General features: G+C 45.5%; 1 protein-coding gene across 1 annotated transcript in view; it reads left to right on the forward strand.

Annotated features, from left to right (window-relative positions):
- The first annotated feature begins 705 nt into the window (after nucleotides 1–705).
- LOC142571875 (uncharacterized) overlaps nucleotides 706–13,278 on the forward strand; it is a 39,948-nt gene continuing 27,375 nt past the window's right edge. The window contains exon 1 of the mRNA XM_075680554.1: nucleotides 706–910. Within this exon, the coding sequence (XP_075536669.1) occupies nucleotides 781–910 (130 nt within the window). The 5' untranslated portion in view covers nucleotides 706–780. The remainder of the gene's footprint in view (nucleotides 911–13,278) is intronic.

Below are 13,278 nucleotides of genomic sequence, written 5' to 3' on the forward strand. Positions count from 1 at the left end.
ATTGCATAGTCTACAATTTGTATTCCAGGGTATATATAATCTTATGGTATCCGGTTACTTCCTTTCAAAAAGACAGTCAGTAATATACCATATGATTTATGCTATTAGGACTTCATTCATTATGTAGAAGCCGAATGATCGAAAGAAATGCCGAGCCACCTCGCTCGACAAGGCCTGTCTTTCGAGAAGAGGCTGCTCAAGTGCGTGTAGTTTCTACCTTTGATCCCGCTCCTGAATGGATTTCGCGTCTGGACGCTTGTGTTTGTTTGCCCGTATTTTGAACTTTCATTGAACTGCCTAGAATGTGTGCATTTGTTTCTCATGTGTGTCCAAATGTAATGTAAAAATTTTGAAATGACACTGCTCATAATTCCATGCAATAAATAAGAAAACAAAACCGACAGTGGCTGAATCGGTTAGCGTGGTGGTCTCGAAACCCGGAGGCCGGTGGCTCGTATCCGCAGCCCGACAAGCAATTTTCACTTTCGCCCGTCTTGAGTTGTTTCGTACGGCAGCACCAACACCGACGCCGACACGAGTAGGGCAACACAAGCTTCGCTTGAAAAGTGAGCGGCGTAACGGCCCTCGTCGATGCTAAAAGGTCGCAAAGCACTTGTCCGGCAAAGTGTGCGTCTTACAGTACGCCAAGCAATACGTCACTTGCATGCACACACCCACACACCGATGATATACTGACCTCACATTTCGGGGACATAAAAGCTGGTCGTATCTTGACGGCTCGGATCAGAAAATCGCCGTCGATACCAGGGAGCGAGCGAAATGAGACCAGCCGCAGCATCAGCAACTCTGCTGATCGCGTTCGCGATTTTCCTTGCGTCACAGGCAAATGATCTCTCCTCCACAGAGACAACCACTGACGTCAGCGCCGAAGAGGAGCTCAAATTCTGCGGTATGGCATTCTCCTGAAATTAGTTCCGCTTTAACTTTGTGAGTATATTAACACGTGTACTTGTTTATCCTTTGTTGAGTGATCATCTTTCACCGGCTAACAAATGTTAAACGTTGTCGCTCAGCGCAGGACGCGCCTGCATGTATCGGAAGTTTCTGGAATGTTATCGATGGTTCTGTCTGTTGTCTGTTGTCACCGAACCTTGTCTAATCCGATTGTATGTGCGACGCGCATTGTGTAGTACTTTCTGGGAGACACGTGAGTACCAGCGATTACGCTGGAACCGTCGACGACTCATGTACAAAAGTCGACGCGCCTGACCCGCTGATCGAATTTTTGACGATCGCCGACTCTGCTCGCCGTTATCGTTATACTTAAGTGTTACTTGCTTTTGTTGCAATAAACCTTTTGTTAGAGCCAGTTGGCTCATAGCTGAAAAACCTATACAAAAGTTTTACTGCAGCAAATTCTTGCGCCCGTCCTGTGTACTTGTGTCTTCTTTGTCCGTGTTTATTTGCGCTGCTCGTGAATGTTACTTGTTTTGCTGGGCGAAAGTTCGCCCAATAAAAAGTTTAATTTGTAACTCACAGTTTTGGCACTGTGTTCATAGAGAAAGAAATTCTGTGTCGTCCTTCATCGTCACTACCACGCGACAATATGTAGCAAATGCAGCCTTTTGTGTTTCGTGAGTCCTCATTTCACAGCGAAGCTGTGTAGTATAGCTTTCCTTCGGCGGTGGTCGATGTCCGCGTCCGTCTACGCTTCGCGTCGACACGAAAAAAATTTTCGTCCCCAGTTTCTCGCGAATGCTCTGCAGCTCTCAATCTAATACAGGTATTTAGGAAAAAATTATACTGAAATTGGCCGCTAATACTACTCTCTCATTATGCCGAGTTTCATTTACTTGTCGTAATTAGTTGGTTCAAAGTGAAGTTGTAAACATTACAGAATTGCCCTCTGCTGTCAATACATGGCCGTCTACGGAGGGAGTATGGTTACAGAAAACGGATATAACTCTTGTTTTATCAAAACTCTCCCGAAACAAATTACGTGACAATTAGCCTCTAAGGCAACTCTATCATTACGCAGAGTTTCATCCACTTTTCATAATTACGTAGTTCACAGTGAAGTTGTGAATATTGTGGAATTCCCGTCGATCTGCCGTGTGGCGCTATTTTAGACGCCTGGGGTTCTCTAACGTGCATCTAAATCTAACTACATAAGCGATTGCAGCATGTTTCTGTGGGCGGATCATGCTACATCTGCACAGCGTCTACGAGAGACGCCGTCGTGGATGGATTTTGATTTTGACCTATCGGTTTCGTTAAGGTACCCGAATGATTTCCCTAGCAACTTTGCTGTCCGCACTCATGGGCTACCGCAGCAGCTGCAAATCGAGATGTGCTGAAGTATTAAGATAGATACATGGATAAATTGGTTTGTCACCTTGAGGCAAAATGCACGACACAGGAATTGTGCAAACTGTATCTGTGTCGTCGTCCGTTAGCATGCTATATGGCCGAAACTGCTCGCAATATAACGTCACATTTACTGGCCACCGGGCCATGTACACGTTTGGGTGTGACATATCAGGCACGCACCCAGGATATATTTTTTTTGGGGGGGGGGGGGCAACTCAAGGTAACTTTCCTGTCCAAATGAGGGGGTGGAGGTCTAAACAAAGGTTGAACTAACGAAGAAACAGCGATGCGCGTGACCATTGGAATAGATGGTGACAACTGAACGCATCTCGAGTTAATCGCGCGGGCACCGAATCGATGTGAAACTGGCCTTGACATACAGGAGATGTCGATAACTACCGCCATCCAAAAGGAGTGAAAAAGGCGGCATCATGCTGGCCGCCGAATAGCTGTCAAGTCTCAAGATTGATTTGGCGGCGCTTTAGCGATGTGTGTGAGGAGTGGTGGCGCAGGTAGGGGGGGGAGGGGATATGCCGCTTAGATTCGGGGGGAGGGGATATGCCGCTTAGATTCGGGGGGAGGGGGAGGCCGTCCCCCCCCCCTGGTTACGTGCCTGTGACATATACAGGATGTTTCAACGAACACTTTCAAATTTTTTCAAAAATTGTCTGTGGCAGATAGCACAATTCTAGTCCATGAGCCGGTCTAGTCGAAGAGGCGGACATTACATGAAAAAAAAAGAAATCCATAATCAACCCATTAACAAAAATTCATTAAGTTGTTAGCTAATTAAGTACACAGAACATACAGCGAGGCGTGTTTGCTTGAGACGTTGTTCGTCATTGTTTATATGACATAAAATAATGTTGAGCATTGCGATTTCTTCACATGGCACATCACATCGCGGCAGAAGTGCTGGCAGAATTATGAGGCTGTACGTGCCAAAACCATAATCTGATTATAAGGCACGCCGTAGTGGCGGGCTCCAGATTAATTTTGATACCGTGGTGTTCTCTAACGTGCACCTAAATCTAAGTGCACCACCACTTTTGTATCTCGCTCACGTCGAAATCCGGCTGCCGCGGCGGGGATCGAACCCGCGATGTCGAGCAGAGCTATAGCCGCATAGCTATCGCGGCGGGCGAAGAAATGTTGATTTGACGTGCGACCGCTTCCGTGTGTCGCCTAAACCGTACGGTGATTTAATACGGCTTTGCAGCCGCACGCCCTGTGTCAGGTGTACGCTTGACAAATTTGCATGGTGTTTATTTTTCAGAAACAGCACAAATGTACAGTGCCGTACCTCCAGTTTGTCAGCATTTTCTTATCTTTTCACGTCGCCTTTTCCCTGTCTCAACCTTCCCCCCTGTATGGAAACTGCGAGCGAAGAGTACCAAAACCGTTATTGACTCGTTTCGCGAATGCCGCCGGTTCTAGCCATTCTCTGCCTCATCTCTCTGTCCCCTCACGTTTAAGATGAACAAGGACAGTAGTACTCAACCTTCTGATGCCCCTATTCGAAAGGAATTTTTTTATGCGATTTTGTACAGTTGAAAATTCCACTGAACGCCTTTGAAGTGCTCGTTTTTTATTCTCAAACACCCAATGTAAACCGTCATCGCGCAATTCCATGATGTCCTGGCGACAGGCCACCATGGCGTGTCGCGCAAGTATGACCACGCTGATTCATTTGGGTTGGCATACACTATTTTGTGCGTCGTTACGTCGCCACATATTAACTCTGCCAGAGCTGTCGCCCATCTAACCTGATTGCCTTCTTCAGACTCTTGATATATACCATACGAGTGCTGTCATAAAGTTATTTTTCAACTGACTCGGCCCTGTCCCTCTGTTTGATTCCGCAAGGTGCGTGTCTATCACTGTGGTTACCAAATACGCCCAGCGGAAAGCTACCACTCAAGCCTTTATGGCCACCTGAACAATTGAAGATGAGGCTTTCTTCAACGCGGCGTTGATGTTCAATATGGCGATCCTCAAGTACTTTTCGCGGACTTAGCACACCGCTTTCTCTCCAATTCCATCGCTTACACTACACGCTCGTGCTATACACAACAGAAACATGCAACGACCTTAACGGAGTACCAATTACATGCTAGTAGACAGGCTGTCGGTGCAGTACTGATCGCCGGGACAGGGACGTGGCCCTGTCCTTCGTGACATTCGCGTGCAGCTCCTCGCTCTCAACACGGTTTTTTATTCATCACTTTTTTTCCTCGACAAGAGCATACTTCATTCTTTCTGCATTTACTTTCGGCTTTAGATGCGACAGCTGAGAAGGCTCTAGATGCTCGTGGTGACGCGCCCTGACTGACCACACAAGCGAGCTAAATCGTACCCACTTATCCGCTTAGCAGCTGGACCAAAAATGTTTATGTGGCAGCCATACCTGGATCGCCTGCTCAGCACCAGAACCACTTGTGCTTGTCAGTTGACCTGTTATAGTTGTGCCCTGTATCTAAGTTCATGCTGTGAGCCTGGAGCCTTACTATATATGTACTTGACCCCTACATCAAACCAATACAGTGCATGACTTCCTTATGTATTTGTCCCTTAGCACCTCTCTATCCCCGACAGCTACGCTTTACGATATTGCAAAAAATAAACAGACATCCAACTTTCAAGCGCAAAAACGGATGCGCACTGTAGGACCTAGTAACGTGTCTGTTGTTCCTTTTTTGTTCGCTTTCTCACCGGTGTAAATCACTCGAGTGTAACTTTGAGATTGCCGGTTGTTTTACTCATGCGTCGTTCTTCCAGAAGCCTCTTGTACGAGCAGTAATGACTTTTTAGCAGAGTAAAGCAAGATAATATACAGCTCATAAGCAATAAACTTGTAAGGAATTATAAAAATCTTCCAAAATTAGACAACGATGGTCTCGAATCCGGCAACATTGATGCCTTCAGGTAGCATGCGTGGGTTTATTGACCAGTTGCTTTCACCCAAAAAGATCACGTACTCGTGACGCCAGCGGCAGAAAGGATGGTCCACATCCACCGCCAAGGTTTGCGAGTTGAAGGAAACATAAATACCCAGGAAAGTGGATGGGGAAACGGCGCCGCGGTAGCTCAAATGGTAGATCATCGCACGCGTAATACGAAGACGTGGGATCGTTCCCCACCTGCAGCAAGTTGTTTATTTATCCACTTTCATTTCCATTAATTTAAAATTTCTTTAATTCATTTAGTAAGTACAAGTGGTTTTCTCTACATTGTCCTTGGTGTCAATGTTTCTTGGCTTATATGATATCCAAAATATAGATATATTATGTGATTCGAAACCATAACGTTGGCGGCCGCCAATAGTCTGATTTTAGCACGCAGACTATAATGATATACCTAATGGCTTATAAGAACCATCATTTTGCTCAAATGTATTGCCTGAATTCCAACATGCATCAAATGCGCAAAATAGCAGTGCACTGTGTTCCAACTTCAACGCCAGTCTTTGCTGTGTAACATTGACGATGTTACAGTTGTTCGCAGATTCATTCTTTACCAGAGCAGAAACTGTGGAAAACGTGGTAGGAATGGAACTTATTTTTATTTATTCAGGTACTCTCAAGGCCGAGAAGCGTTACAGAGAGGAGTGGTATATATTGTGAACAAACATATAAGAGCAGATACACTTGATTACAAATAAATTTTCTTCAGTTGCAGTTTTGAAGCATGCAGGTACTGCAAGGGAAACGACGGAGGTATACGCAGGTGATTCCCGTCGATGCTGGTGTTTGGAACAAACGATTCGTTGTAACGTTTAGTACATCAATTCGGCACCCCAACTTTGAGATGATGATCAACACCCGATAATATGTCATGAGGGGCAGTGAACAGAAGTCGTTTCAAGTTTTCAATGAAGTAATAAATTTTATCAGATACGCATAGTCGGACTTGGTGGCGTCGTGCAGAAAGGTCAGGAATATCTAAAGTTTGTTTCATCTGTGAAACACTGGAATGGCTCGAATAGTTAGAGAGAATGAAGCGTGCAGAACGATTCTGAAGTGATTCTAGGGACGTGATTAATGATCTAGTTGGGGATCCCAGGAAGACGAGGCATATTCTACCTTGGATCGGACTAGGGTCTTGTATAGTAGCAGTTTTAAGGATACTGAGGCTTTGGAAAAGTTCCTGCGAAGGAAACCAAGTATGCGATTGGCGTTGTTAATAATGTATTCGGCATGCACGTCCCACGAAAGGTGGTTAGTGATGTGAACGCCTAGGTACTTGTACGAAGTCACCGTAGCTTGAAGGGGACCATTAATAATATAAGAATTGGGATCAGAATCGATAACAGACCATGTTATTCTCATTGATTTACACTTGTTAGTTAGCGTTCAGTTTCATTTGCCAAGCGTCGCACCAACGAGAAATGTCATTGAGATCAGATTGCAATATGCAGGCATCAAATAAGTTTGTAATTTTCCTGTAAAGTACGCAGTCATCAGCAAATTATATTATATGTGAACTGATGTGAGGAGATCGTTGATGTAAATGAGGAAAAGAAAGGGCCCGAGGACGGTACCCTGAGGGACCCCTGACGCCACTGGACAATAATGGGAATTATGTTCATTAGCTATCACATATTGTGTGCGAGTGTGTAAAAAACACTATCCATTTAATAACATTGGCATCAATATTAAGCGTGTTAAGTTTGAGAACCAGTAGTTTATGGGACACAGCGTCAGAGACCTTAGAGAAGTCTGAAAAACTGCAATCTACATCTAGTGAGCAGTCTACAGCTGCTAACAAGTCGTTAGTAAGTGCTATCCATTGTGTTTCACAGGAATGGTGTTTTCGAAAACCATGCTGAAAAAAAGAAAGAAATCTGGTTAGTCTCTAGAAAAGTAACTAGAGGGCAATAAATTACATGCTCGAAGTTTATAAGGTGCTGATGTTATAGATAGGGTCTGTAGTTTAGTGGCAAAATGACGTCACCTGACTTGTGCACCGGAACCACCTTGCCCACCTTCCAGTCTCCCGGTTGCATGTTCATCTGTAAGAACTGAGTGCCGATAAAGGACAATATGATAGAAGAGTATGTTTCAGTGCTTGTAAGAAATTTCAGTTATTATCAACACGAGCGGATGACGACACTTTTGCATGACGGATAAGATCTCTTATCCCGACCCAGTCAGCAGCAATACGTTCCATTTGAGGAAAAACCGAAGTATTGAATGGTAGAACGGTAGATAATACGTTATGAATAACGGACAAAAAAAAATTCAGAGCCTTTCCACCCTCTGAAGAGGGATGTCCAGCGAAGCTGGCGCTATTGTTGGCTTTGCTATCTTGGGGTTTTGCTATGTTGAGGATTTGATACGTTGAATTTGGCTATTATGAGTTTAGTCTTGGGCGAATAACGAGACAGCTGCTCAAAGGTCCCGGTTGTCATCATTTATTTCGTGACTATTGTAATCATTGCCTTGAGGTTACTGTGGTACACGGCAAGTGGTTGCACTTTCACTGCGTTAATGTCGCACGACTGGTGACGAGTGGTCGCACCTGTTAATAACGAGGTCCCGGTATCGAATCCCGGCCATGGCGGCCGTATTTTGATGGGGGCAAAAGGCGAAAACACCCGTGAACTTAGATTTAGGTCCACGTTAAAGAACCCCAGGTGGTCCAAATTTTCGGAAACCCCCATTACGGCGTGCCTCTGCACCAAATCGTGGTTTCGGCATGTAAAACCCCATAATTTAATATTTTTTACGGCGGCATCGGCGAAACACTTGAGGCCGAAGCGCTCCAACTTGAAGGCAAGTATCCACGCCCCGTCCGGTCTGCTCTCATTGACTCTGAAATCTCCCACAATGACGGCGGATGCACTGTTGGCGGACTTAATCTTCCCGAAGACGTGCACCATAAACATTTCGATCGCGACACGTCCCGCACACAATCTCTTGCTCCACGTCTTCGGAGGAGATGCACTGCCGCAACGCACCCGCTGCCACTTCACGCTGTTGCTAGTTGTTGCGCATCACGCACGCCTCCAACCGTGGCCAAGACAACCAAAGACGGTCACACACGATTGGTGGATAGAGACAATGACGTTTTATTGTAGCGCCGCCGAAGAGCGCGCGCAGCGGTATTGCGCAATGTCGTGAGAGCGACGGCGCTCGTGGCGAGGAGTATTGGCCTCGAGCTCCACCACTGGAAAAGCTGGCGCCACCGTCGGCGTGACGTGCTATTAGGGATCCATGCACGCTCTACTATTCAAATTTAGTTTAGTTTTAATTCTAAACATACTGGAAACCGCCTGCTTCTTGGCCAATCCCCCATAGTGGGTATGTGCCAGTGTTTGGAAACTTGTAAGACAAGAGTATCTGCCTGGCGGTCTGGCTCCAGTGTAAATACAGGGTAAATAGTCTCTTTTGTCTGTGTCTTTCCCCACGCAACATTTTGGTGGAGGCTTGCGATCACCGTCCTCGCCACGGAGCTTAGCAGAGGTCGGTACATCGAGCTTGTCACCATGGCTCCTGCTGAAGAGACCGCGTCAGCAGCAGTTGCGGCTCGTGAGACTGATCCAATTGGCACGGTTGCCCACCATCACGACCCTGGTTTGATTTCTGGCCTGGAGCTACACGACGTTAACGAATGGATCAAGCTCTATGTGAACGCGTCAGTGCTAATAACAAGTGGGACACAACGATTATGCTCGCCAATGTCATCTTTTATCTCAGCGGCACCTCACGCGTGTGGCTCCAAGCGCATCAATACGAGATAACCAGCTGGGCCATGTTCAAAGAAAAGCTGCGCGAACTATTTGGCGACCCCTTTGGGGGCAAGGTTGCAGCGAGAAAAGCTCTTGCGACTCGTGTTCAGACATATCTACAGAGCCGTGCGTTTCACAGGTCCAAAACGTCTTGGCTCTTTGCCGCAAAGCTGACGACACTATGTAGCACATTAAGTGGCTAATATACTAAAAGGAATCGCTGACGACGCTTTCACTTTGCTCGTTTTCGGCAACGTCTCGACTACCGACGCCATCATAAACGAATGCTGTCGCCTTGAACAAGCTAATTAAGAGCCGCCGTATCACACACCACATCACGTGGCTACCCAATACTGCTGCTACGTCGACATGTAACGGTCGCCCACGTCAGCCCACCAGCTGTGACGATGTAACCCGTATTGTTCGGCGCGAGCTCGAGGCCGCCTGTGCGGCAATTTTCTCCGCGACGCCTCCCGATTCGCCAACGCATCCACGATTGCCATGATTCAGGCTGCTATGAGACAGGAATTTAACAGCATGGGTCTCAACTCCGTATGTTCGCCGACTCAACCCAGCGTTCCCCAGTTCTCTCGCGGCCCTCCTCATCTCCGGCAGTCCTTTTCCGCCGCATATCGCAACCCGTCCGAATGGCGTACCCCTGATCACAAGTCTATCTGCTGCCACTGCTGTCGCATCGACAACGTCGCTCGTCAATGCCGCAACCGATGGCCACCACCCCCTCGGACATACGCCGGCGCTTATTCCCGCGCTTTTGAACCTACTGCTTCCTATGCAACCTGCCATGAACCCACTGCTGCTGATGCCCCAGCTCTGAACCTTCGCTATACGGCCGCTCGCCTTCACCTCGACGCCATCAATCTCGTTCGCCCCCAACTCTGTCGCTTCTCTTCGCCGCCTATCGCCGCCCGCACCCAGCAGGAAAACTAGGCACTGCAGCTTCTGGAAGTGAAGCTGCGTCGTCGACCCTGCCCTCTAATCATCTGCTTCAAAAAATTCCCGGCCCACTGCTACTAGGTCCATTCAGGTCATTCTTTCAACTCATGTCTCCATGGCTGACCGGCTGAGCGGACCATTCTTCTAAACCCACAAACGAACACCGCCTACGACAGCTACAGTTTCTGTCCAGTTCTCTGAAGGCTGCCCAATCTCTCCCTCCCTCGACAGCCCTCTCCCCCGCTCTGTTCCCCTCGTCTTCCAACCCCGTCCTTCCCGCAACGATGCCTATAAATGCCAAATGACAGTACTTATTTTCTTTTCAGCCTCTTCCTTTACAGCCAGCTGACGACGACGACAGCAGGTACCGTCACCTTACCAACCCGTTAAGAGGAAGCTTTAGCTCGGGTGCTCCTATCTAAATACATGTAAAAGGAGAATTCGTTTTTCCACTGCACCGAATTTGACGAAGTTTGTTGCATTTAGAAGAAAAACTTATAATCTAGTGACTGTTCGTTTCGAATTTTTGAGTTAGGTCGTCAATTTTTTATTAAATATTGACAAAAATCGAAAACTCAAAAAACGAGACTATCAAGTTTACAACTCTGTAACTCAATCTGTAACTCAACAACGAGAAATGATCCTACAATTCTGTGAATTGCATCTAATAGTACACCTAAAGCGGACAAAATTGATATGTTACACATGAATATCAAAAAATTTAGTAATATGGAAATACAGCTTTTGCAGAACCCCTGTAACCAACATAAGAAATTCACTTAAGATGTAAAATGACATACCAAATTTGTCCGCTTTGAATGATCTAATGGATGCCGTTTACAGAACTGCGATATCTGTTCTTGATGCAGAGCTATGAATTTGTAAACTTCGTGCTTCTATTTTTTTTTTCAAACTGTCGAATATTTAAAAATTCTTTTAACAATACTCAAGCCTTAAATCGAAATTCCGCTTCCAACAGTCACTAGAATTTTCATTAAAATCGGTCCAGAGGTTATCTCAGAAAAATGTTTTTGCGTTTTACATGTATTTGAATAGGCCGCGTCAGAGTTGGGCCCGAGCTAAAGCTTCAACCCGCCGAGGATGGCAAGGTCGCCTTTGACAAAGATAGGCCTACCTACCAAAACGTTGGCCAGCCTTTCTGAGGCACTTAATTTCTATTTGAGTAACTTCTATACTCAGTGTATTACTCCATCGGTCGGCCCCCTTCTTGATTTTGGATTTTTATCTGCCAAAGGTGATTTTTTTTTAATTCAGTAAGCCCTAAAAAACACCGTATCTTGTGGTATGCTATTTATGAGCACTAATCATTTAAGACATACAGGTGCTCACAAGCACTTTCGTATAGCACGTTAAGATAATTTTCTCGCCCGGTTTAACCTTATAGCCTTGTTAAAAAATTAACCGCGACTGAACTACTAACAAATTACTTTATAGTTAATCGGCTAAATCTACACGCTCTAAAAAGTAAGCCTTTCATCGCAGCTTTCCAAGTGGGGTTAAAAAAACAATCTGAGTTAGGAGATTACAAGTTTTATTTGTGTGAGAACTCCCCAATTACATAATAAACACATTGTATAGCTGGGCAAAGAACACATCGAGTATAATTAAAGGCCGTCTGGAGGGCGCAGGCACATGAGCATTTACAGAGAACATGAGATGAATCAAAATGGCACATACGGCAATGACAACGTGTAACAGCATTGAAACAAGGCACGAAGCACAGTATGCATGAAAACGGAAAGAAAATTTACCGAAGTTACAAAGCCTTTGAATTTTCGACTAAGAACGCTGGCGGCCGCTGGCTACGACTACGATATCAGAATGGCACCAATCGAGACGGATACAAGTTGCAACTTATTCAAGCAGCAGCAGCTGATTAAGAAATATAACAAAGGTGATAATTACGCCAATAAATAAATATGAAGTGGATTTCTCACCAAAAATATTCAGGACGGAACAAAATATTCCCATTCACACTAGCATATTTAAATATTTGCATAATAACATATGTAACAGTACAGAGAGCCAAGCATGTGACGACCGCAAAATGCCGCAAAGGGCACTAAACAGAACATGTTATATTTGAATAAAGGAAAATTGTGTCCCGTTGCCAGGACGTAGGACGGGGGCAAAAGTGAGTGGTGGACCTGAAGCTTTGACTTTATTATTTCTGTGAACTGTGGCCGCTTTGCCTGAGACTCCTTTGACTGAAAGAACTCGGTAGTTGGTCAGACAAATTAGCCCTGTATCTCGAATTCCCCATTTTTCATTCTCGTGAAAGCTTGCTAAAAAAGGTTTTTATTGCCAGAACTTGACATGTACCCACTGGCAAATTGCTTTACCCTTGGTAATTGTTCAGAACCTAGTAATTTATACAAACTTATTAGATTTTTTTCTCTGTTTTTCTACATCTAGATGTCCATTTCACGGCAGCTCAATTACTTCTAATTGAAAATAACCTGGTAGTGCACCCACATCACAGCTAAATGGATATTGGAACATTTGTTGTTCCTTCTTCCTGTCATCAAGGTCAAATAATCGCTCCCAAAATTGTGTTTGCAGATCGGCCAGGATTCATGTCGCAAATAGGGAAGGAAGAGCCGTATTAGTCTCCGCAATGATCCTTAAACAGGAGCTGCAATGCCCCCACTTTAAATTATGCACGTCCTTTTCAAAGAACTGCAGTTTTTTTCTGAAGCCTTTTATGTCCATGTACAGGTCATGAATGAGGTATTCTTCTCCTTGCAGCTTCCCACTGAGCTTATCCGTGAGGTCCATTAAGAAGCAAAATTCCGATTTCCAAGGATGCTCGTGAGTGAACAGTAGTGGCTCCTGGCGATCCTTGTGTGCAACGAACTTTTCATTTCTTCCTTAAGGTTGAAGAAATTGGACAAGACTTTTCCGCAGCACAGCCATTGAACTGCCGTGTGATACGTCGAACTCAGATTCTGTCGCCCTGAGAAATTTACGGACGGATCTGATGGTGATTGACACCGTGCGACCTCGTGACATTAGCAGCTGAACAACAGGTTTCAGAACACTGGGCATGCCACATATTTCTTAAAGAGGGCCTGCTCGTGGTGAAACCGTGTAAAAAACATTGGCTTTGAGAATCTGCTAACCTCAGTAGCTTTTTTTATTGGCACACTACGGTGAGTGGGCCCGTCATAAGAGTGGGCCCGTCATAATAGTCTATACACTATTATGACGGGCTCCCTCACAGTGTAGTTGTTAAAGTGAGG

Source organism: Dermacentor variabilis, chromosome 1, assembly GCF_050947875.1.
Source record: "Dermacentor variabilis isolate Ectoservices chromosome 1, ASM5094787v1, whole genome shotgun sequence".
NCBI classification, from domain to species: Eukaryota; Metazoa; Arthropoda; class Arachnida; order Ixodida; family Ixodidae; genus Dermacentor; species Dermacentor variabilis.